Below are 25,438 nucleotides of genomic sequence, written 5' to 3' on the forward strand. Positions count from 1 at the left end.
ATGGGGACAGGGAGCGGGGCTGGCTGCAGGGATGGAGATGGGGATGGGGATGGGGATGGGAAGGGGGATGGGGATGGGGATGGGGATGGGGATGAGAATGGGAAGGGGAAGGGGGATGGGGATGGGAATGGGAAGGGGGATGGGGATGGGGATGGGGACAGGGAGTGGGGCTGGCTGCAGGGACCGGAATGGGGATGGGGAGGGAGATGAGGATGGGGACAGGGATGGGAAGGGGGGAGGGAGATGGGGATGGGGATGGGGAGGGGGATGGGGATGGGAAGGGGGATGGGGACAGTATGGGGATGGTGAGGAGGACAGGGAGAGGGATGGAGATGGTGATGGGGACAGGGATGGGGATGGGGATGGGGATGGGGATGGGGATGGGGACGGGGACGGGGACGGGGACGGGGACAGGGAGCGGGGCTGGCAGCAGGGACTGGGATGGGGACAGAAATGGGGACAGGATGGGGATGGGGACAGGGACAGGGACAGGGACAGGGAGCAGGGCTGGCTGCAGGGACCACGATGGGGATGGGGACAGGGCCTGTCCGGGGGAGGCAGCCCAAGGGACACAGGCAGGGGGCGTGGCAGGACCCGCGGTGGGCGTGGCCATGGTGGCGATGGGCGTGGTTATGCAGATGAAGGACGCGGCCGGGCCAATGGCGGTGGGCGTGACTAGCCCGTGGTGGGCGTGACCAGACAGGTGCTGGGCGTGGCCGCCCCGGCGGTGGGCGTGGCCCCGCGGGGCGGAGGGGGCGTGGCCACCGCTCCGCACCGCCCCCGCCCCTCCGCCTCCGGGCAGGAGACCCCGGCGGCCGCGCGCCCTTTAAGGCCCCGCCCCCTCCGGCGCCCGGCGCAGGCGCCGCCGTCACCGCCGCGGCCGGGCCCGGCCCCGCCCCGCCCCGCCCCGCGCCGCTGCTCACCTGGGCGGGGGGGGCCCGCGGCTCCCCAGCCCCGTCCCGCGCGGGCAGGGCCCGCTCCGGCCTCCCGGCGGCCCCGACACCCGCCCGCCCCCGGCGGCGCGCACGGCAACGGCGGCGCCCCCGCGCACGGCCCCGCCCCCGGCCCCGCCGCGCGGCCCCATTGGCCGCGGGCCGCCGCGCGAGGCCTCCTGGGAGATGTAGTCTGCATCGCCGCCATCTTGGCGCCGGGAGGGGAGGAAAGGGAGGGGGGCGGGCACGTGACCGCCCGGTGCCTACCGGCGAGGCGGCGTGACGTCACTGCCGGGCCGGGGAGCTCACCCAGTGCTCCCAGTGCCCTCCCAGTGCCCTCCCAGTGCCCTCCCAGTGCTCCTCGTGCCCCCCCCGACTCCTCAGTACCTCCCAGTACCCCCAGTGCTCCCCCAGTCCTCCCAGTGCTCCCAGTTTCCCCCCAGACCTTTCAGTGCCTCCCAGTACCCCAGTGCTCCCCCAGTTCTCCCAGTGCCCTCCCAGTGCTCCTAGTGCCCTCCCAGTGCTTTCCCAGCCCCCCACAGTGCTCCCAGTGCTCCCCTAGTTCTTCTCAATGCTCCCAGTGCCCTCCCCCAGTGCCCGCAGTGCTCCCCCAATGTTCCCAGTGCCCTCCCAGTGTCCCCCAGTGCTCCCAGTGTCCTCCCTGACCCACCAGTGCCTCCCAGTACCTCCAGTGCTCCCCCAGTTCTCCTCAATGCCCCCAGTGCTCCCAGTGCCCTCCCCCAGTGCCCCCAGTGCTCCCAGTACCCCCCCCCAGTGCTCCCAGTGTCCTCCCAGACCCCCCAGTGCCTCCCAGTGCCCACAGTGCTCCCCCAGTGCTCCCAGTGCCCCCCTGTGCCCCTCCAGTGCTCCCAGTGCCCTCCCAGTGCCCTCCCAGTGCTCCCAGTGCTCCCCTGTGCCCCTCCAGTGCTCCCAGTGCCCTCTCAGTGCCCTCCCAGTGCTCCCCCAGTGCTCCCAGTGCCCTCACAGTGCTCACAGTGCTTCCCCAGTGCTCCTCAATGCCCCCAGAGCCCCACAGAGCTCACAGTCCCTCCCAATGCCCTCCCAGTCCCCCCCCCAGTGCTCCCCAGTACCCCCAGTTCTTCCCCCAGTGCTCCCAGAGCTCCCAGTGTCCCCAGTGCTTCCCCAATGCTCCCAGTGCCCTAGCACTCTGTCCGCAGCCCCTCTGCACCCCCCCAGGACCCCCAGGGCACAAGGGAGCCCCCACACGCCACAGCTCATGGTAAAGTAAGTTGTAAAGTGGGTGTGCCTTTATTCTGGCGCCGGGACTGTGAGGCATAATTCCTCAAAGTTAGGCTCACTCCAAACAATGCGTGCCCTAGCTATATACGGTGTAACTTTACATGTGCATTAATTTTCATAATGCACTTATGCATATTCATAATGCCCGTCTTATATTATAATTAGTTCTGAGAGCTGATCTACATGAGGTCCTCCCATCTGCGCCTGCGTACTGCTCTGGAGGTCGTCTCTGGTGGTCTCTTGCGACGAAGTCAGGCTCTTCCTTCCCCATATCTGAAATTTTCACCTTTTTCCCCTGCGCTTGTGCTTTGAAGTCCTTGGCTTTGGTCCAAACTACAGGAGTGGTTTCAGCTGGTTCTTGAGGCAGGCTCTTCATCTTTATCAGGAGCTGTCCTTTGTGAGGGGCCCCACAACTTCTTGCTTTGGTTAATTTGCACAGTAGTTAGCAGCAACATCTACTTGTTCAATACAACAATCTAGGTATTCATTACTCAGCATCCCATCTACCAAGAGTCTCTTAACTCCCTCTCTCAGTGTGAGCAAGCATGTGTGTGCATGCTCGTGTGAATGTTTGCACATGTGTGCATGCATGTTGGAGTAAGAAACAGGTGCTAAAGGGTTAACTGTGGAACTAGAGCAGGCCTGGAGAAGTCGCCCAGTGATGATTTTGCAAGTTTTGCCCAAAATCAGCCACAAGGACAGGAGTGAAGCATGGAATATCTACAGGACGGCCCAGGAAAATGAGGGACATCCACAGCCCAGACCAGTGTGCAAAATGATCAAACATGAGCTAGCAGGAAGGTCATGATGACTTTATCCCATGCTTCACAGATAAGAATACATGGCTTTCAGTTGCCAGCCTGTTATTTTTCAAGTTTCTTTCGACTTTTTTTGCTCTGTGAGGTGGCAATATTTCTTCGCTTATCTGACCTGACACCATGATTTTCACCTAATTGCACTCAGGAGTTTTAGCTAACAGGAATATATATCGTAGAATAGCCACATGGACAGGACTGAGACGGATGGTCCTGGAAGATAAGGGATATCTATAGCCCAGGCCATAGTAAACACTAATTAGCAAGAAAAGCAATAAAACGGGAAGATAACACATTCCCTGTAAAGCAGGAACCGGTTTAGCCAAGTTTTGCGCATGAGGTAAAAAGCCCATAGTGAGGAAGATGTACAGCCTTCATCCCAAAGACCCTGGCCCCCAGCCACCAGAAGAGTCTACGTGTGGGCAGCCAGGAGGAATTAAAGGCAGAGACGATGGAAATGATTTCTCATTGGAATAAAGAACTCATTGTAATAAAGACTGCCCCTTCGGGGAGAGGTTATGAATATTCATAGGTGTTTCCTTTACCGTGTAACCCCTTCTGTATAAATACAAGAGGAACTACCGCGGTGGGCGCGCACGATTGTGGTGGGCTGACCCCCCGTGCTGCCCAGCGCTGAACAAACATACCTACTTTACAACTTTACAGTCTGTGGAGTTAATTCCAAAATCCATCAATTTTGGTGAGCCAGACAGGACACAACTCTGCTTGACTGTGGGACCGACTGTGGAGTGGACGCCCCTAGGTGCACCCCGAGCATTTTCCTTCGAGGAGCCTCTGCTCCCAGCTGCTCACCTCGGGGGTAGACAACGACATCCTGAACCCACGGATAAATGGGATGTTTTACAACGGGACCAGTAAATCGTAGAGAATACCTACATTTGGCCAGGGCTGCCGATAAACCACAAAGAGACGTCTGGAGTATGGCATAGTCCCCGTACAGGACAAAGGTAGCCTGCGGGTCCATGGGGATTTGCTAAGTGATAAAGTGGTCAAGGGGATTTGCTGACTGATTTTGGCTGCCAGCGATCTTGGGACCAGATCGAGCAAATCCAAAGTTACTGCTGCATCCCAGTATCGAGAGCCAGGACGGACCTGCTAAAGGTTGTATAAGAAGTAAGAGAAGGGTAAACGGGCTTCTCACAATTGTGACACAAACACCTGGGTAATATTTGCAGCTGCTGGAGGGGTAATAACTGTAGTAATGATTGTCTGTCTTATTTGTGAATGCCCAGGTATCTCGTTTTGAAAGTATTTGTAAAAGTGCATGTGTTTGAGACAAAGTATTGTTGTGAAGTGAGTGGCTCTGTGAGGAACACAGCCAGAGGCGATACAAATGAGTTCGGTTGTTGTTCTAAGTGATATATTCTTGTGATATGAACGAGAAGTGCGAGGGGTCTCTTGGTGTGACTGCGTGATTGTGCTGTGTGAGTGCGGGGTTCTGCTCTGTGGTTCTGTATTCTCTGCAAGGGGAACGGCCGGAGACAAGCAAAGAGTGCAACAGACCGAAAGGAAGTGCTGTTTTATCCAAGTATTGATTAGTGGTGCCCAATACACGGGCCTGGTGGTGTATCTTGTAATCCTATTTTGTTCTGAAATGTTTTGAGTGTGACAAGGAGGAAGGCAGGAGCATTATCTAGAAGTTTTGGTGTATTCACTGTGGTGTTTGGTCAATTTCCCAAGTATCGGGGGTGAAAGGGGGGCTGACTGATTATCAAAGTGATAAGAGAGGTGGTTTGGGCTTGAGTCCTGGAGGAATTTGGCTAGGAGAGGGGTAGAGCAAATTTATTTAGGAGAAGCGTATTTAACACCCAGTAGACAGAAAGTGGCCTTAGATTGGGAACAACCTATCCCCAATACCTTTTTAAACCCCGATATTGTTGGATAAGTAAGAGTGATTCCTTGTTTTGTGTGGGATTACTAACAAGGTGCATGAGAAAAATTGGCATTTGGCTTGGGTCCTGTTGAAATGTAAATTTTGTGAAAAAGGTGCTATTGTTTGTCTAGAAGACTGAAAGCTGAGTGCTCCAGGTGTTTTCCTGAAATCCTGAAGATTTATGATTGGAACAGGGCTCATTAAGAATCTGAAACAGTAAAGTTTGTATGTGGAAAGAAGCGTTTAATTCCAGAGATTTGGGGCACTTGGGAAGAAGATTAGGAAAGGATAGTAAAAAAACCTGCAATAAAAAGGTTTGCGTGGAAATTGAAAGAAGGGACAGTAACTAATAAGAAATAGGTAATAAATAAATAATTACTATATATATTTTTTTAAAAGGGAGGGGAATAGGAAATCAAGGACATGGGTAATATCCAGAACAAAGACGTTTTAAAGAAAAGCCCCCTTGGGTGCATATTGGCGCATTGGAAGGATATTCTTGGAAGTGGGAGCACAGAAAGTAAGAGAACTCTCATTAAGTATTGCAATCAATGGTGGCCACTGTATAAGCTTAAGGATGGAGCTAAATGGTCGCTTTATGGATCAATTGACTATAACACTATCTTGCAATTAATGTTGTTTTTGAGGAGAGAAGGAAAATGGGATGAAGTGGTGTATGCAGATATGTTTTTCACCCTCCGAAACCAGCCGGAGTGGCAACGGGACTGTGGAATATTGCCACCACAGATCCCTATGGAGCACGTCCTCAAGTGAGAAAATAATAAAGAATTTAAAGCTATTCTGAAGCAGTGCTGTTCAGCACGTAGCATTGGACAGGAGCCTCTCTGGAAGGCAGCAGGGTCAGGTGGAGGGACGATACTAACTAAGATACCCTTTTCCATCACCGATTTAGGAGCATGGGAAAGGGTTGCCAAGGGTTACAGAAATGATCTGGTACATGTAGCCAAACACTTCCAGTTTATTGTAAAACATTACAATCTCAATTGGAGTGACGTGCAGTTATTATTAGAATGTATGACCAAAATGGAGAAACAACTAATTTTAAAAACTGCAGGGGATTTGGCTGAGAATCATTATAAAACTACCGGAGGGAATGTTAAGGAATACTTTCCCCTTCAGGATCCAAAATGGAATGCAAATAGATCCGCAGATATGGAGAGGCTGCAGGCATATCAGGGGTGGATTTCAAAAGGAATGGAGAGGGCCATTCCCAAAACCATAAACTGGTCAACACTATATGCAACCAAACAAGGTCCCTCTGAGTCCCCATCCGAATTCTAAGATCGATTAAGGGACGTGATGCGCCACAACACACCGCTGGATCCTTGGTCAGAGGTAGGAACGCAACAGTTAGTCTCCTTGTTTTTGGAACAGTCTACAGGTGATATTAAGCGCAAGCTCCAAAAGCTGCATCCCCCAGAAAGTAGAAACCTGGAAGTATTGCTGGATGAAGCATGGAGAGTGTTCAGTAACAGAGAGGAGGATTATAAATGAGGACAAATAAAGGTGGTGGTGTTTGTTAGGGAGGATGAAGAGAGGAAGCTTAGAAGCAGGCTGCCTCGGTTAGGCAGGGACCAGTGTGCGATATGTAAAAGGTTTGGCCACTGGAAAAATGAATGCCCAGAAAAATGGAAAGGCAAGATGGGACGAAACAACCAGAAAGGAAGAACAGTGGCCCATATGAAGGAAGACTGATGGGGACCTGGGGAATCCACCCTAGCGGATCCACTGGTTATAATGAAGCTAGGGAAGGAGCAAAAGAAGGTAGAATTTTTGGTTGACACGGGGACAATGTATTCAGTCTTAAACAAAGCCTTGATACCCCTGGGAAATGGTTATATCATGGTAAAAGGGGCAACCGGCCAAAGTGAGAAGGCGTATTTTTGTGAACCTCTGAAAAATAAATTGGGGCAAGAAACCAACTTGGCCTGGCCTCAGTCCTTCCCTTCACCTCTCTTGCGCATATGAACTAAGCCAAGAGCAAAGGAAGGACTAAGCCCATGTGAAATCTTGTATGGACAACTCTGTGGAATACAGAAAGGAATTTCCACACAGGCTGGGGATGAAATCATGACCTCCTACATAGTGGCATTTCCTCATTAGGTATATTCCTCATAAAAGATATTTTATTCCTCATAAAAGATTTATATTCCTCATAAAAGAGCCATAGTGAATATTTTGGCTGAGATCGAAATAATAGCAAACTCTACCACGGTAGCTCTCTTTCACCTGGAAAATTACTTGAAAGTAATTTTCAAGTTCCTACACATTCCTTGAAAGGAATAGTAATGCAGAACAGGATGGCCCTCGATATCATAACAGCCAGTGTAGGAGGAGTCTGTACTTTAATCAATACCAGTTGTTGCACCTACATTGACAAATCTAGGGAAATAGAGACCAACATTCAGAAAATTTGGAAACATGCCAAAGTCATGTATCTCATCAAGTATCTCAGGATAGGGCTACTTGTCCTGGTTTCATCTAGGCTAGAGTTAATTTTCCTCCTAGTAGCTGGTAGGGTGCTGTGTTTGGGATTTAGGATGAGAATAATGTTGATGAACACCCTGATGTTGATTAACACCCTGATGTTTTAATTGTTGCAGAGCAGTGCTTGCACCAAGCCAAGGACTTTGCAGCTTCTCGCTCTGTCCTGCCAGCGGGCAGGCTGGGGGTACAGCAGGAGCTGGGAGGGGACAGACCCAGGACAGCCGACCCAAAGTGGTCAAAGGGGTATTCCATACCATCTGGGGTCATGCTAAACAATATATAGGGGTGGCTAGCTGGCGTGGGGGGACCAGCTGCTCAGGGATAGGCTGGGCATCGGTCAGCAGGTGGTGAGCAATTGCATTGTGCATCACTTGTTTTGTATACATTAGTAGTAGTACTATTATCATTATTATTATTTTCTTTTCTGTCCTAATAAACTGCCTTTATCTCACAGGCTTCACTTTCCCATTCCTCTCCCCCATCCCAGAGAGGGAGGGGGAAGGGTGAGCGAACGGCTGTGTGGTATTTAGCTGCCGGCCGGGTTAAACCACAACAGTCCTTTTTGGTGCCCAACGTGGGGCACGAAGGGTTGAGATAATGACAGATCTGACCAGAGTGTGTTAAAACAAGATTCTGATAAGCATTACATCAGTTTAATAGTAGCTAATCGCAATGCCAATTTTTGTGATCTAGTCTGCTGTGCCTGCTTTCTGAATTGAATTATATAGCACATTACTGAGTGTATGTGTTCCCTGTTGTGTTGCTTATCCCTTCTGGGGGTTGGTATTATTTTGCTTATCACTTCTGGGGTTTGGTATTATTTTGCTTGTCACTTCTGGGGTTTGGTATTATTTTGCTGTACTGTGTATCACTGTCTTATGATATGATAAAATTACCAGCCATGAAACTTATCTGGTATTTGTACTCAGCATTGCCATCAACTCCATAATTTGGGAACGCTACCTCAGAAACTCTTAATAATTACACCTTACATGCTTTTACTTCAGGCATCCATTCTATGGAGGGGGAAGATGTTTTTTCCCACTTGTTCACTCTTCCTTTGTTCTCCTCCAGGCGAGTTATGGTAGCTTTCCAAGACTTCAAATATCCTTGGGATGTTCACACCAGCATGTTCTCATTGTTATGTCTCCTGAATGCACTTTTGTCTAAGGTTAAACAAATACTTAAGAGTGTCATCCAGAGATCTGTCCTGAGGCAGGATAGTTATGAGTGGCAGGGAGAGTGGGAGGATAAGGGCAGGCATCTAGAGCAGTGGGCACCTCCAATGCTTTGGAAATTTACCCCTGAACAACTGAGAAATCCTAAAAAAATGGAACAGTGCTTGAAAAAAGGGTGGCATCACCCTGGCAGTACCAGACATACACAAATCACCGCAACATGCTTGGGCTTGGCCTGTGCTTACCAAGCTGTACTCAATGCCAATATAACCCCAGTGACAGATCCGGCAGCCACTTCAACCTCTGAGACAGGCTCAGTGGCTGCTCCAAGCCCTAAAACAGGCCCTGGGGCTGAGCCAGCGAAACAAACTGTACCAGTGTCAGTTGCACCCGTAACCAAGATGAAAAAATGGTTTAGAGAGTCGGATTGTTAAGAATGCAGAGAAACTCCTGCTAAGACTAAGCTTGGAGAAGATGAGGCCGGGCCATCAGAAGAACAGGAGGATGAAGATGTTGCAAAAAACAACAGGAAATACCCAAAGCCTATAACAGTGTGAGCTACGGGACATGCAAAAAGATTTCAGTCATTGCATAGGTGAGCAGCTTGTCACCTGGCTGCTCCGGTGCAGGGACACCAGAGCCAATTGTGTGGAATTAGAGGGCAAGGAAGCCAGGTGGCTGGGATGCCATGCTAGAGATGCAGGCATTGACAAAGCAATTACAGATGGAGCACAATCTCACAGCCTCTGGAGGCGTCTCCTCTCAGCTGTGAGGGAAAGGTATCCCTTCAAAGAAGAACTACCAGGCAACTGGACTGCTATGGAGAAGGGAATCCAGTGCCTGAGGGAATTAGCTGTACGGGAGGTGATTTATAGAGACCTAGACAATGGACAAATACCCACAGATCCAGATGAAGCCAAGTGTACACGACCCATGTGGCGGAAGTTTGTACGGAGTGCACCATCATCATATGCCAGCTCATTGGCAATAATGGTCTGGAAAGACCAAGAGGAACCCACAGTGGATTAAGTGGCTAAACAACTCCGGCAGTACGAAGAAAGTCTCTCCGCCTCCCTACAGGCCTGTGTCTCAGCTGTGGAGAAACTTTCTGAAGAGTTCCACCAACTTAAAGAGAATTGATCTTCCTCCCCACCTGAACAAACCAGTGTCTCAGCTATCAGGGGTAAGCGTCCATCCGTGCAAGGAAGACAATATGGTGGGTAAAGACCCCACGACATGCTGTGGTTTCACCTACATGACCATAGACAGGATATGAGAAAATGGGATGGAAAATCTACCTCGACCCTACAGGCATGGGTACGTGAGTTGCAAAGAAAAACAATCGGAAAAAAGGGGTTTTCTGAGAAACTTGCTGCTCCGACTTCCAGCAGGCAGTCCTCCAGACACAGAAATGAAGATTCTGACCAGGATTAGATGGGCCCTGCCTCCAGCCAGGGGGAGGAAAGGAACAATCGAGTTTATTGGACTGTGTGGATTCGATGGCCTGGCACATCAGACGCACAGAAGTATAAGGCTTTAGTAGACAACAGTGCCCAATGTACTCTAATGCCATTATGCTATAAAGGGCCAGAGCCCATCTGTATTTATGGAGTGACAGGAAAATTCCAGCAGTTAACTGTATTGGAGGCTGAAGTGAGTCTGACTGGGAATGAGTGGGAAAAGCACCGCATTGTGACTGGCCCGGATGCTCCGTGTATCCTTGGCATAGACTATCTTAGCAGAGGATATTCCAAGGACCCAAGAGGGTTCCGGTGGGCTTTTGGCATAGCTGCCTTAGAGACAGAGGGCATTAAACAATTCTCTACCTTGCCTGGTCTCTCAGAGGACCCCTCTGTTGTGGGGCTGCTGAGGGTCAAAGAACAGCAAGTGCCAATCGCTACCACAACTGTGCACCGGCGGCAATATCGCACTAACCGAGACTCCCTGATTCCCATCCATAAGCTAATTCGTCAATTGGAGAGCCAAGGAGTGATCAGCGAGACTCATTCACCTTTCAATAGTCCCATATGGCCAGCGCGAAAGTCTAATGGCGAGTGGAGACTAACAGTGGACTATCGTGGCCTGAACGAAGTGACGCCACCACTGAGTGCTGCAGTGCCGGACATGCTGGAACTTCAGTACGAACTTGAATCGAAGGCAGCCAAGTGGTACGCCACAATTGATATCGCTAATGCATTTTTCTCCATCCCTCTAGCAGCAGAGTGCAGGCCACAATTTGCTTTCATTTGCAGGGGAGTCCAATACACCTGGAATTGGAACATCTGAGGCCTGCTACACTCCAACTAAAAAGGAGATATTGGCAGCATATGAAGGAGTTCGATCTGCTTCGGAGGTGGTCGGTACTGAAGCGCAGCTCCTCCTGGCACCCCGACTGCCGGTACTAGGCTGGATGTTCAAGGGAAGGGTCTCTTCTACGCATCATGCAACTGATGCTACATGGAGCAAGTGGGTTGCACTGATTACTCAGCGGGCTCGAATAGGAAACCCCAGTTGCCCAGGAATACTGGAAGTGATTATGGACTGGCCAGAAGGTAAATACTGTGGGATACCATCAGAGGAGGAGGTGGGTCATGCTGAAGAAGCCCCATTGTACAACCAGTTACCAGAGAATGAGAAGAAATATGCCCTGTTCACTGATGGGTCCTGTCGTATTGTGGGGAAGCATCGGAGATGGAAGGCTGCTGTATGGAGTCCTACATGATGAGTTGCAGAAGCTGCTGAGGGAGAAGGTGAATCGAGTCAGTTTGCAGAAGTGAAAGCCATTCAGCTGGCTTTAGACATTGCTGAACGAGAAAAATGGCCAGTTCTCTATCTCTACACCGATTCATGGATGGTAGCAAATGCCTTGTGGGGGTGGTTACAGCAATGGAAGCAAAACAACTGGCAGCGCAGGGGCAAACCCATCTGGGCTGCTGCATTGTGGCAAGATATTGCTGCCTGGGTGGGGAACCTGGCTGTAAAGGTATGCCACGTAGATGCTCGTGTGCCCAAGAATCAGCCTACGGAAGAACAAAACAACCAGCAGGTGGATCAGGCTGCTAAGATTGAAGTAGCTCAGGTGGACCTGGATTGGCAGCATAAAGGTGAATTATTTACAGCCCAATGGGCCCATGACACCTCAGGCCATCAAGGTAGAGATGCAACATACAGATGGGCTTGTGAGTGAGGAGTGGATCTGACTATGGACACTATAGCACAGGTTATTCATGATTGTGAAACGTGCTGCAATCAAGCAAGCCAAACGGTCAAAGCCTCTTTGGCATGGAGGACGATGGCTGAAATATAAATATGGAGAGGCCTGGCAGATTGATTACATCACACTCCCTCAAACTCGCAATGGCAAGCGCCATGTACTTACAATGGTGGAAGCAACCACCGGATGGCTGGAAACATACCCTGTGCCTCATGCCACCGCCCGGAACACTATCCTGGGCCTTGAAAAGCAAGTCCTATGGCGACATGGTACCCCAGAAAGAATAGAGTCAGACAATGGAACTCATTTCCAAAACAACCTTATAGACACTTGGGCCAAAGAACATGGTATTGAGTGGGTGTATCACATCCCCTATCATGCACCAGCCTCCGGGAAAGTTGAACGATGCAATGGACTGTTAAAGACTACATTGAAAGCAATGGGTGCTGGGACATTCAAAAATTGGGATACGCATTTGGCAAAGGCCACCTGGTTAGTCAATACTAGGGGATCGGCCAACCGAGCAGGGACCTGCCCAATCCAACCTGTTATGTATTGTAGATGGGGATAAAGTTCCTGTAGTGCACATAAGAAATATGCTGGGTAAAACAGTCTGGGCTACTCCTGCCTCAGGAAAAGGCAAACCCATTCGTGGGATTGCTTTTGCTCAGGGACCTGGATACACTTGGTGGGTGATGCAAAAGAACGGAGAGGTCTGGTGTGTACCTCAAGGGGAATTAACACTGGATGAGAAGAGCCCATGAGTGGAATTGTATCATGTTAATTATTATATAATGCTGTATTGTATGTCATTATATTGTATGTCATCAATACTATTAGTGCTATATGTCAATGTCATATTAATGGTATCACAGTAACAGCTACACAGATAATAATGAATTAATTTTGATAGAAATGGACAATCACAGAGATGTGATGAAACAAGAACAGGCTTCAACGTGTGACAATCTAACTTAACACACCATCTCTTCTGCCCTAAAAGACTGCTGTGACAGATGGAGCCTGAAGTCAGTCACAGACTATGCAAACTCAGTGGACATTCTATATATCATAAATGAAAATAGTGATTTATTGGAACGTATTGGAAAGGGTGTAACCTGAGCATGACATAAATGGTATGGAATAAGGGGTGGATATATGTCCTGGTTTCAGCTAGGCTAGAGTTAATTTTCCTCCTAGTAGCTGATAGGGGGCTTTGTTTGGGATTTAGGATGGGAAGAGTGCTGATAACACGCTGATGTTTTAATTGTTGCAGAGCAGTGCTTGCACCAAGCCAAGGACTTTCCAGCTTCCTGCCCTGCCCTGCCAGTGGGCAGACTGGGGGTGCAGCAGGAGCTGGGAGGGGACAGACCCAGGACAGGTGACCCAAAGTGGCCAAAGGCGTATTCCATACCAAACAAAGTAATGCTAAACAATTAATATGGGGGGCTGGCTGGGGTGGGGGGGACCGGCTGCTCGGGATTAGTCTGGGTATCGGTCAGCAGGTGGTAAGCAATTGCATTGTGCATCGCTTGTTTTGTACACATTATTATTAGTAGTACTATTATCATTATTATTATTATTTTATTTTCTGTCCTAATAAATTGTCTCTATCTCAGCCCAAAGGCTTCATTTTCCTGATTCTCTCCCCCATTGTGTGGTGCTTAGCTGCTGGCTGGGTTAAACCACAACACAAGAGTTGTGGGATAAATTAACCCCATGGTCGCCCAATGTTGCCTGGCTAAAACAATTATTTGTATTATTAATTGTACTAATCATCTTAGGAATTCTGCTTTGTCTGTTGCTGAAGTGTTTTATGTTTTGTAGTAAGAATGTCCCAGCTGACTATGAATCCTGGAAAAAGCATCAACTTCTCCAGAAGACAGAATCAGGAAAATACTTTGGGAAGTTCTTAAAAAAAGAAAGCATTTTGTAGAAATAAGTAAAAGATTTTACTAATGGTTTAGAAAAAGGGGGTTGGGGATTGAAGTAAGAAACAGGTGTTAAAGGATTAACTGTAGAACTATAGCAGACCTAGAGAGGTCGCACAATGCTGATTTTGCAAATTTTAGCTAACACAGATGTACGCTGTAAATCAAGCACAAGGACAGGACTGAAGTAGGGAGTATCAACAGGACAACCGTGAAAGATAAGAGAAGAAAAATAAACCTAAGCACCAAATAGAGACAGGGAGTACTTTAAGAAAATTTTGAATAATTAGACCGTCAAAGGCAAAAGAATTCACCTCGTATTTAGGAAAGGAGGGATTGGCAGGGAGGACTGAAACTTAGAAGGTAACAGCAGTTTGAAATATATTTATAGCCTTGTGCTTACATTTTGTAACTAACTGCAAGACAGAGGATATAGAATGTACACGAGTGGTTATGCAAGTAGGAACTCATCTGATAAAACAGGAAAATAGCTCAACCCATGCCAAACAAGAGCCGGTTTAGATGAGTTTTGTGGTCAAGGTGAAAAGTGCATAACAAGGAAGACGTGTGGCCTTCATCCCAAAGACCCTGGCCCATGACCACCAGAAGACGCTACAGATGTGCAGCTGGGAGGAGTTAAAGGCAGAGATGATGGAAATGATTTCTCAGAACTCATAATAATTTTTGGGGAAAGGGTATGAATATGTATAGGCATTTCCTTAATCCTGTAACCCCTTCTGCATAAATACTGGAGAAACTAGTGTGGTGGGGTGACCCCCCATGCTGCCCAGCACTGAACAAACGTACCTACTTTACAATCTTACAGGTTGTGGGGTCTGTTTTCCGCATGTCATAGGAGCCCAGGGTTGTTTGGGGTCCCTTTAGGGCCAGGACACAGCCTCCAGCACCAGCCACATCTGGTGGCCACGCTGGGGACCGTGACCATAGAATCATAGAATCATTAAGGGTGGAAAAGACCTCCAAGATCATCTGGGCCAACCATCCCCCTACCACCAGTATCACCCACTAAAACACGTCCCTAAGTATCACATCCAGCCTTTCCTTAAAGGAAAGGTGACCCAGGGACAGTGACTCCACCACCTCCCTGGGCAAACCATCCCGATGCCTGACTGCTCTTTCTGAGAAGAAACGTCTCCCGATTTCCAACCTGAACCTCCCCTGGTGCAACTTGAGGCCATTCCCTCTTGTCCTATTGCTAGTTATCTGCAAGAAGAGGCCGATCCCCAGCACCCACACCTTCCTTTCAGGTAGTTATAGAGGGCAATAAGGTCTCTCCTCTCTCCTCCAGACTCAACAACCCCAGTTCTGTCAGCCACTCATAAGACTTGTGTTCCAGACCCTTCACCAGCTTTGCAGCCTTTATTTGGACACATCTCAGGGCCTCGATGTCCTTCTTGTAGTGAGGGGCCAAAAACTGAACACAGTACTTGAGGTGAGGCCTCACCAGAGCTGAATACAGGGGGACAATCACCTCCCCGCTCCTGATGGCTGCACACTGCTGGCGGGGGGACATGGGGACACGGGAATGGGGGGATATAGGGGCAGAAGGGCTGGGGGACAGGGGGACGTGGGGACAGGGGGCTGTGGGGACAAGGGGGCCACTGGGAACTGGGGGACATGTGGACAGGGGGACATGGGGACAGGGGGATGTGGGGACAGGGGTCCGTGGGGACAGCGGGATGTGGAGATAAGGAGGCCACTGGGACCTGCAAATAGGGGGACATAGGGACATGGGGAAAGGGGGATGTGGGGACAAGGGGGCCACTGGAACCTGGGAACTGGGGGACATGGGGACAGGGGGATGTGGGCATAGGGGAATATGGGGACGGGGGAATATGGGGACAGGGGTACGTGGAGACAGTGGGATGTGGGGACAAGGAGGCCACTGGGACCTGCAAATAGGGGAACATGGGGACATGGGGACAGAGAGATGTGGACACAGGGGGATGTAGGGATGAGGGGGCCACTGGGACCTCGGAACTGGGGGACATGGGGACAGGGGGATGTGGGGACAGGGGGAAGTGGGGAAAAGGGGGCCACTGGGACCTGTGGGACATGGGGACGTGGGGACAGGGGGATGTGGGGACAAGGGGACACTGGGACCTAGGAACTGGGGGACATGGGGACAAGGGAACACGTGACCACGGGGACACAGCCCCCAACCCCACAGCGCTTCCCCTTGGGCGACACCGCCCCCACCCCCGCCGCGGGACTACATCTCCCAGCACCCCCCGCGCCGCTCGCCCCACCCCCCCGCCCTCCTCGCCGCCGGTGACGTCACCCGCTTGGATTTTTTTCCCGCGAAAAGCGGCGGCCATGCAGCGGCGGATCACGTGAGCGGCGCCGGGACCCCCCCCTCCCCCCCCCCCCCCAAAAAAAAAACCGGGACCCCCCCACCCCCGGGGCTCCCCCCCCTGCCCGGTGCCGGCCGTGACCGCCTCCCCTTCCCCTCCCCCCCTCCTCTTTCCAGGTCTTTCTTCGGCCCCCCCCGGGCTGCGGACGGCGGCGCCGCCCCGTGAGTGGGGGTCTGGGGGGGATGGGATTTGGGGTGGGGGGGGAGCAAAATGCTGGGGGGGTTCGGGGGTGCTGCCCCCGCGTCCCTCCCCCCCTCCATGACCCCCCCCCCACCCACCGCAGGGCTCCCGCCAAGCAGCAGGGGCACGGCCCCCCCCGCGCCCCCTCCCCCTCCTCGGAGCCGTCGGCGGAGCCCCCCCGGGACCCCCCCCGGGACCCCCCCCAGGAGCCGGCATCGCTGGAACGAGGGGACCCCGATGGGCGGGGGCCGCCCTCCCCCGGGACCCCGGTCAGAGACCCCCCGGTAACCGCCGGTGACCCCCCCGGTGACCCCTGATGACCCCGGTGACCCCTGATGACCCCCAGTGACCCCCCCGGTGACCCTTGATGCCCCCCGGTGCCCCCTCCCAAATCCCGCCCCCCTCGGTCCCAGTCCTGCCCCAGTGCTCTCCCAGTCCAGCCCCAGCCCTGCTCTGGCACCCCAGTATCTCCCAGTCCTCCCCCAGTAACCCCGCAGTCCCCCCATTACCACACCAGCCCCATCCCAGTACCCCTTACATCTTCCACTGTTAGTCCCAGTATCCCACCAGTATCCTTCCAGTATCCTGCCCTGTGCCAGCCAGTGTGCCCCCAGTGTCTCCCTGGTTCCCCCCATTATCCCCCCAGTACCCTCCCAGTGCCCCCCCAGTATCCTCCCAACATGTCCCCAGTAACCCCCCAGCTCCTGCAGTATCCCCCAGTGCCTCCCAGCATCCCCCCAGCTCGCCCAGTACCCCTCCAGCTCCCCCAGTATCCCCACAGTGCCCCCCAGTACCCCCCCAGCTCCATCAGTATCTCCCAGTACCCCCTTCAGCACCATACCAATATCTCCCCCAGTGCCCTCCCAGTGTGCCCCCCCAGTATCCTCCCAGCATCCCCCCAGTACCCCCTCAGTGTCTCCCTCAGCACCTCCCAGCACTCCCCCAGTGCCTCCCAGTACCCCCCCAGCACCCCCAGCATCCTCCCAGCATGCCCCCAGTGCCTCCCAGTACCCCCCCAGTATCCTCCCAGTATGTGCCAGTGCCCCCCCAGTTCACCCAGTACCCCCCAGCACCCTCCCAGCTCCCCCAGTACCCCCACCACCACCCCCCCAGTGCCCCCTAACCCCCCCCTCCTCACAGGGCCCTGCACCCCCTCCACCCCCCGACTCCCCCCGGTGCCCCCCCACCCCGGGGGTCCCAAGGGACGAGGTTGGGCCCCCCCCTGCCAAGCGCTGCCGCCAGGCTCCCGGTGACCAGGACCAGGGACCTCCAGCCACCAGCAGGTGGGTGACAGCACAGTTGGGGGGGTGTGGGGGCACCCATGGGTGCTGGGGGTCCCCGTCGTGCCACCGCTGCCCCCCCCCACCCTGTGGTGTCCCCGCAGCCCCCCGCCGCTGGACCCGTCCCAGTACGACCCCGCCAAGAGCGGGTACCACCCGCTGCGGGACGCCTGCTGGGGGCATGGGCAAAGGTGAGGGGGGGGGGCAGAATTTGGGGAGGGGTGGGGCTGGGATTTGGGGTGGGTGGGGAGGGGGCATAGGGGACATTGGGGTGATGGGGAGGGGGTAGAGGGGGTGATGGGGGGGGTAATGGGGTAGGAGGGTGATGGGGGTGGGGGGGTTACAGGGAGATTGGGGTGTGGGGGGGGCATTAGGGGGTGGGGGGGTGAGGGGGGTGGGGAGATTGGGGGTGGGGGGGTGATGGGGGAGAGAGAGGGGTTAGGGGGGTGGGGTGGGTGATTGGGGAGCTTGGGGGAGGTGGGGGGATGATGGGGGGTGGGATGGGTGGGTGGGGGTTGGGGGGCTGGGAGAGGCTGGGGGGTTGAAATGGGGGGTGGGGGGAAAATGGGATGGGTGATGGGGGGGTGGGAGGGTGGGATAGGGGGGTTGGAGAGGCTTGGGGTGGGGGAGGAAGGGGCTTTTTGAGCATTGGGGGGTCACAACCCAACTCCCCCCCCCTCCCCATTTTTCAGTGTCCCCTACCTGGCGGTGGCTCGCACCTTCGAGCGCATCGAGGAAGCCTCAGCCCGGTGAGACCCCGAGCCTTTTTTTATTATTAATATTTTTTTGGGAAGAAAAGGCCTACAGTGACACGTAACCCCCCTCCCCAAAAGGCTGAAGATCATCGAGACCCTCAGCAACTTCCTGCGCTCGGTGCTGGCCCTGTCCCCGGGGGAGCTCCTGCCCTGCCTGCGCCTCTGCCTCAACCGCCCGGGGGCCGCCTCCGAGGGGCTGGAGCTGGGCATCGGCGAGAGCCTCCTGACCCGCGCCCTCGCCCAGGCCACCGGTACGGCCCCAAACTCATGGGGACACCCCCTTAATGCCCGGCCTTCCCCTTCAGATCCTGAGATTTTGGGATTTTTTTTTGGGGGGGGGGGGTGACGTCCCCGCAGGCCGGCAGCTGGCGCAGATCCGCAGCGAGGCGCAGGACAAGGGGGACCTGGGGCTGGTGGCGGAGAGCAGCCGCTGCACCCAGCGCACCGTGCTGGCTCCCGCCCCGCTCAGTGCTGCTGGCGTGCTGGGCAAGCTGCGGGAGATGGCCACCATGTCGGGCAACGCTGTGAGTGTGAGGAATAAAAAGGGTTTGGGGACGGGGGGGGGTCACCCGTTGCGTCCCTGTCCCCGGGGGTGCCAGCGGCGCTTTGGGTTTCGCAGTCGTCCAGCAAGAAGATCGGCATCATCAAGGGGCTCTTCGTCGCCTGCCGGCACTCGGAGGCACGCTACCTCGTCCGGTGAGGGTTAAGGGTCGGGGGGTTATAGGATGGGGGGGGGGGCACAGCGTGTGGGGCTGCCCCGTAGCGACCCCAGAGGTGTGCCCCGTCCCGCAGGTCGCTCAGCGGGAAGCTGCGCATCGGGCTGGCCGAGCAGTCGGTGCTCACCGCCCTGGCGCACGCCGTGGCGCTCACCCCCCCGGGGCAAGGTGAGGCCGCTGGGGACACCCTGAGGACACCTGGTGGTGATGGTGGTGCCAGGGGGACACCCAGGTGGTGACACCGTGGCTGTGTGTGTCCCCCCCCCCTGCTTTGCCCCACATCTCAGGGTGGCCGCCGGCTGTGCTGGACGCTGGGCAGGGCATGGCCCCCGAGGCACGCAGGGCATGGCTGGAGGAGCAGAGCCGCATCCTCAAGCAGACCTTCTGGTGAGCTGCCCCGGGCGACCCCCGCTTTGGTTCCCCCCCCTTAAGGGTCCCCGTTTTGTCCCCCGGGTCCCCTTTTGTCACTTCCATCCCCTTTCCTCCCCCAGGGTCCCCTTTTGTCCTATTGGGAAGGGGTCTGGGGCATGGGGACAGGGAGGGGACACAGGGAGAGGTAAGGGATATGGGGACAGGGAGGGGACACGGGGAGAGGGAGGGGGGACAGGGAGAGCTCAGGGACATGGGGACAGGGAGAGGTCACTGGGGCTGTCCCCGCAGCGAGCTGCCTGACTACGCTGCCATCGTCCCGGTGCTGCTGGAGCACGGGCTGGAGAAGCTGCCCCAGCACTGCGGCATCACCCCAGGTACTGCGGGGTGAGGGGAGGTCTGAGCGTATTGGGAGGGGGTTTTTGGGGGGGGGTCCTGGCCTCATCCTGTCCCTCTCCCCCCCCCAGGTGTCCCCCTGAAGCCAATGCTGGCCCAGCCTGCCCGTGGCGTAGGGGAGCTGCTGAAGCGCTTTGAGGAGGCAGCGTTCACCTGCGAGTATAAATATGACGGCGAGCGAGCCCAGGTAAGGCTTTTGGGGGTGTTGGGGGGTCCCTGGGGTGCTGCCCCCCCTCATTCATCACCTCCAAGCGTTGTGTTCCTTCCCCCACCCCCAGATCCACGTCCTGGAGAGCGGGGCCGTCTTCATCTACAGCCGCAACCAGGAGAACACCACCGCCAAGTACCCCGACCTCGTGGACCGCATCCCCAAGGCAGGTGGGGGGGCCCTGGGGGAGCTGGGCGGCCCTGGGGGAATTTTGGGGGGCTCATTTGATGCTGAGCACCAGCCCCCTTTTCCCCCATTTCCCTTCCCCCAGGTGCTGAAGCCCGGTGTGCGCTCCTGCATCCTGGATGCAGAGGCCGTGGCGTGGGATCGGACCACGAGGCAGATCCAGCCCTTCCAGGTGCTGATGACGAGGAAGAGGAAGGTGAGAGCAGGGGGCAGGGACATGGGGAGACAGCGCCCAGCCAGTGCCGTGACACCCCCGTTCCCTTTCCTCCCCCCCACACAACGTGTCCCACCCCACCGCAGGACGTGGACGCCGCTGCCATCAAGGTGCAGGTCTGCCTCTACGCCTTCGACCTGCTCTACCTCAACGGGGAGGTGAGTGTGCAGCCCTGGAGGGGGGACATTAAGTCCCCGGGGGGGGTGGTGGTGACGTTGTGCCCCCCGGGGGGGTGTCCCCGTGTCCTCCTGCAGCCCCTGGTGCGTCAGCCCCTGTCTGCGCGGCGCAAGCTCCTGCGGGAGTCCTTTGAGGAGGTGGAGGGCGAGTTCGTCTTCGCCACCTCCGCCGACACCCGCAGCGCCGAGGAGGTCTCGGAGTTCCTCGACAAGGCCATCAAGGGTGAGCGAGGCCACCGGGGGGAGCGGGGTCGGTGTCGTGTCCCCGTTGTCCCCCCCTCTTCCCCGGGTGACGATGGCTGTGGGTGCCCCCAGCCTCCTGCGAGGGCCTCATGGTGAAGACCCTGGAGGTGGACGCCACCTACGAGATCGCCAAGCGGTCGCACAAGTGGTTGAAGGTGAGCGGTGGGACCCCCTCGGGGTTTGTCCCTGTGTCTCCGAGCCCCCTTCCCCTCTCTCTTTCTTCCTCCAGCTGAAGAAGGACTACCTGGACGGGCTTGGGGACACGCTGGACCTGGTGGTCATCGGCGCCTACCTGGGCAAGGGCAAGCGTGCAGGCATCTACGGGGGCTTCCTGCTGGCCTGCTACGACGAGGAGAGCGAGGAGTACCAGAGCATCTGCAAGGTGACCCCTGGGGCCACCCGTGGGCTTGGGGACGTTGCCAGGGACCATCCCAAACCCTTCCTTGTCCTCCCATGCAGATTGGCACCGGTTTCACAGAGGAGAGCCTGGAGAAGCACTACGGCTTCCTCAAGGTGGACTTGCTGGAGAAGCGGCGCCTCGGGGGCGAGCGCCGGGCTGGCTCCTGATGCTGTCCCTTGGTGTCACCCTCCAGGAGCACGTGCTGGCCCAGCCGCGTCCCTACTACCGCTGGGACAGCGGGGCGGCCCCCGACCGCTGGCTGGCGGCGGTGCAGGTCTGGGAGGTGAAGTGCGGGGACCTCTCCATCTCCCCCGTCTATAGGGCAGCCGTGGGGCTGGTGAGTGGGGCAGGAGGACACGGTGGGGATGGAGGGGGCCCTGTGTTTGGCCCCGGTGGCATCTCAGCCCTGTGGGTGTCCCCAAGGTGGATGAGGAGAAGGGCATCTCGCTGCGCTTCCCCCGGTTCCTTCGCGTGAGGGAGGACAAGAAGCCCGAGGAGGCCACCAGCAGCACCCAGGTGCTGGGGAGGGGATGGGGAGGGCGCCTGGGGTGTCCCCGTGGTGTGTGTGTGTGGGAGGGGGGACGCAAGAAAGCGGGGTGTCACCACCTCCTCTCCCTGTCCTGCAGGTGGCCGAGCTGTACAAGAAGCAGCAGCAGATCCAGAACCAGCAGCAGGCAGAGAAAGGGGAGGACGAGGAGTTTTACTGAGATACCACGGCCCCTGTAGGGCCCCCCCCAGGGCCTCCCTCCTGTGGGGGGCACAGGGTGGGGACACTGGGGCCTGACCTTGTCCCTGAGGGCTACCCTGGGGATGGGGACACTGGGACTTGGTGTCACTCCAGGCAGGGCCAGGTCCCTGCCCCCTTAGCCCCCCCCAAACCCTCCCTGCCTTCCCCTTTTGGGGGTCCCTGCATGCTTCCCATCAGGGACAGGGATGCACAGATGTGGTCACCCTTTATCCCTGGGGTCCCCCTGTCCCTCTCTTCCATAACAGGGACTCTAGGATCCCCCCCCCCCCCAACCTATGGGGTTCCCAGGGCTCCCCCTCCATCCCTCGGGTACCCCCTGCCTTCCCCTTCCCCCTAGTAGGGACCCCCCATATGTAGCCCTTCTTCCCTGGGGTCCCCACATCCCTCCAGCCTGGGGTCCCTAGGGCCTGATCCTGCCCAGGGTACCTGTCTGCCCCCACCTCGTGTCCTCGTATACCTCCCTGCTGGGACAGGGATGCTCGAACACGGCCATCCTCCGTCCCTGGTGTCCCCACGGCCCTCTCCTCCAGCAAGGGGACCCCAGGGCATGCCCCTGCCCCATCCCCGTGTGCTTCTCCCCCACTGCAGTGGCTGGGGGGGGGGGGGGCCTGTGGTCCACCCTTGTCCCCAGGGTCCCCAAGTGCTTCCCCTCCAGAACCAGGGTCCCCACGTGCCTCTCGTGGACAGCGTCCCCTCACCCATCCCCTCTGCTACCGTGTCCCTAAGGAGCTGCCCCTAATAAAGCCAGGGGCTGTTTTTTTTTTTACTACCTCCTTTATTTACTGCTGGTTCCTGGGGCTGGGGGGGAGGGCAAAGGGGTGGCTGGCATGGGGCTGTGCTGCTTCTCACCACCCTATAACCCCTTCCTCCTCCCCTTCTAGTTGTTCACCCCCTGTTCACCCCCTGCCCCAAGATTCCTGCCTAAGCCATCTCCCTGGCACTGCCCTGTGCCCCCCTCCTGCCCCATATTCCTTTTGCCCCTTCCCCATGCCTCTCCCTTGTGTTCCTGGTCGTCTCCAGAACCCTCAATAATGCCTGAAATCCTCCTCAGGTGCTCTCACCCCTTTTGTCTCCCCCCAGCAGCCTCCCTGCAGGGTTTTTTCGGGGATGGGGAGGGTGGGGGGGAGAGGGTGTTTTTTTTTTTTTTTTTTTTTTTTTTACTGAGGTTTTACCAGGCGATGGAGCAGGGCCACCACCACTGCCCTATAATCACCAGCAGTCACCCCACCAGCAGGGTTTGTGGTGGGAGGTCCAGTTCCATGCGTGGCTCCAAGGCTGGTGCCACCAATGCAGTTTTGGGTTTCTCGATCACGGGAAGGTCTGCGTGGCACTGAGACTGACAGGGAGCACTTTTCTATGAGGGGGGGGGGGGGCAAAGGGTTTTTGCCCAGTAGTTAGCAGGGCTGCTTCATAGGGTTTTAAACTAGGTTTGAAGTGGGAGAGGGACAAAACAAGGCTCAGGGCAAAAAGAGTTGTGACCCTGGACTTCAGGAGAGCGAACTTGGGCCTCTTAGGGGATCAGTGTGGAAGAATCCCATGGGTTATGGACCTGGAAGGAAGGGAGTGTCCAAGCTGGTCCCTAAAAGTCACAGAAAACTCCACGCTGCGGGTGGTCCCAACCCCTTGGCCATCCAGCACAAGGAGCCTGCATGAGTGGGATGCCACGAGCACACCCCAAAGTGACGGTGGGCAGGGATTTGTCACGGCCATTGTCACCCCCATCTTCCATGGGGCTTGCCCAAGAGAAATCCCATCCCCTTTGCCTCTTTTGCCCCCCATCTGGGGGCTCTTGAACCCCAAGCATCCCTTTACCCACAGCAGCCTGTGAGCACTGCAGGAGACTCCCGGAGTGCTCTGAGGATAATTTCCTGCTCCAGGCACGTGGAATAATTTAGGTGACTTATTGAAACTAAAGCTTTGTCCACGTATTAAAAAAAGGTATAGCACTGAGGAAAATCCCAGGGTGAGACCTGGCAGATAGGCAAGGAATCTGTTCGTGATAGTCCCCTTGGCAACGTAACCTGGAGCCTTGCATATTGGCAGCACCAGGGGCGCTGGGTGTGCTGAGTAAGCAGCACGGAGGGTGGAGTGAAGACACCGTGTGCAGGCTCTGTGCTATCACTGCAGCGATGGGAAACCTGGTGATACCATGGAATTGGTGGACTGATAACCAAATCGTGTCCTCTGGGTGAGCTTTGCTCATTATACTCTCGTTATAATGTCAAAACACACCTCCACTCCAAAGGCTACCCACTTCCAGCGTGCGCTCTGGATTTCTCTAAGCCTAGGCCTTTAAACAAGAAAAAAAGATTAATACCAATTTATAAATTTATACCAATTTCTAAGTTTATACAGATTTATACAAGGGTACATTTGACTAGAGTCACTCATGCTCCACCTAGAGGTAGGAAAATAGTATAGAAATGGCTTGAGAGAAAAAAAAAATGTTAGGGAAAATACCATCAAGTTGGAAGGACATCACTGGCTTCTGGGATCAGTCAACAGGTTGAACCTCTCTTCCCCCTCAACAGGGATGCCTACTGAGTGAGATTCAAACCCTTGGGTATAATGAGTGCTTCCCCAGGAAACCTAACATTGTCTATAGAGTTGTTTCATAAGTTAACTTGTATGTAGTAGGTTGCATCGGTCATATTCTTGGTATTTGCATGTGCTTGGCATACAGCCTTCTTATCACCAGGTATCCAATAGAATCTGTACTCCTGTTGCTTCAATAAACTATGGCAGTCATTAATCTACTAGACTGAAGGTGTGCCATGCTATCTGTGCTCATGATAATTCAATATATTGAATGTGACTGGACTCAGTGCTGAACTGGGTCGAGCCCAGCCGGCTGCCCCCAGCCCCTCTGATACCTGAGGACAAGATGTAACACAAGGGGGTTTAGGGCCTACCAAACTTCTTTACCATTTAACATAAGTTATTACAGAAACCAACCAGAGAAGTGTTACTGGACCTGGTGCTCACCAATGAAGACAAACTCATTAAAGAGGTTAAGACTGGAGGCAGTCTGGGCTGCAATGACCATGCCCTGGTTGAATTTCTGATCTTGGGCCTGGCAAAGAGCAAAGTCAGGACCCTCAACTTTAGAAGAGAGAAATTCCGTCTGTTAAAGAACTAGTGGAAATGATCAGAGCTTGCAAATTTTTAAGGACACTTGTCTTAAAGCAAAAGTGTTCGCCATCTGGAAGAAATCAAGCAGGGAAGGCATGAAACAGGCATGGCTGAGCAAGGACCTGCTGGTCAAAGTGAGGTGCAAGAAGGAGATGCAAAGGCAGTGGAAGCAGGGACACATGGCCTGGGAAGAGTCCAGGAATGCTGTCTGGATGTGTAGGGATGGGATCAGGAAAGGTACAGGTAGAATTGAGCTCGGCAAGGGGTGCAAAAAATAGCAAGAAGGGTTTCTATAGGTACATTGCTCAGAAAAAAAAAGTGTGCCCCC

The 25,438-nt window shown here is 54.8% G+C and overlaps 1 protein-coding gene across 1 annotated transcript; it reads left to right on the forward strand.

Moving 5' to 3' along the window:
• Positions 1–611: 611 nt before the first annotated feature.
• On the forward strand, positions 612–22,742 carry LIG1 (DNA ligase 1). Its single transcript, XM_032205087.1, has 20 exons — positions 612–665; positions 17,571–17,758; positions 18,260–18,316; positions 18,401–18,573; positions 18,680–18,846; positions 18,942–19,018; positions 19,115–19,206; positions 19,326–19,425; positions 19,699–19,784; positions 19,875–19,990; positions 20,082–20,177; positions 20,283–20,393; positions 20,498–20,569; positions 20,666–20,810; positions 20,903–20,985; positions 21,060–21,212; positions 21,290–21,343; positions 21,424–21,567; positions 21,654–21,746; positions 21,857–22,742. Exons 1-20 carry the CDS (start codon positions 612–614, stop codon positions 21,935–21,937), a joined length of 2,142 nt encoding a protein of 713 aa, XP_032060978.1. The 3' UTR covers positions 21,938–22,742.
• The last annotated feature ends 2,696 nt before the right edge of the window (positions 22,743–25,438 follow it).

Source organism: Aythya fuligula, chromosome 32 (genome assembly GCF_009819795.1).
Source record: "Aythya fuligula isolate bAytFul2 chromosome 32, bAytFul2.pri, whole genome shotgun sequence".
NCBI lineage: Eukaryota > Metazoa > Chordata > Aves > Anseriformes > Anatidae > Aythya > Aythya fuligula.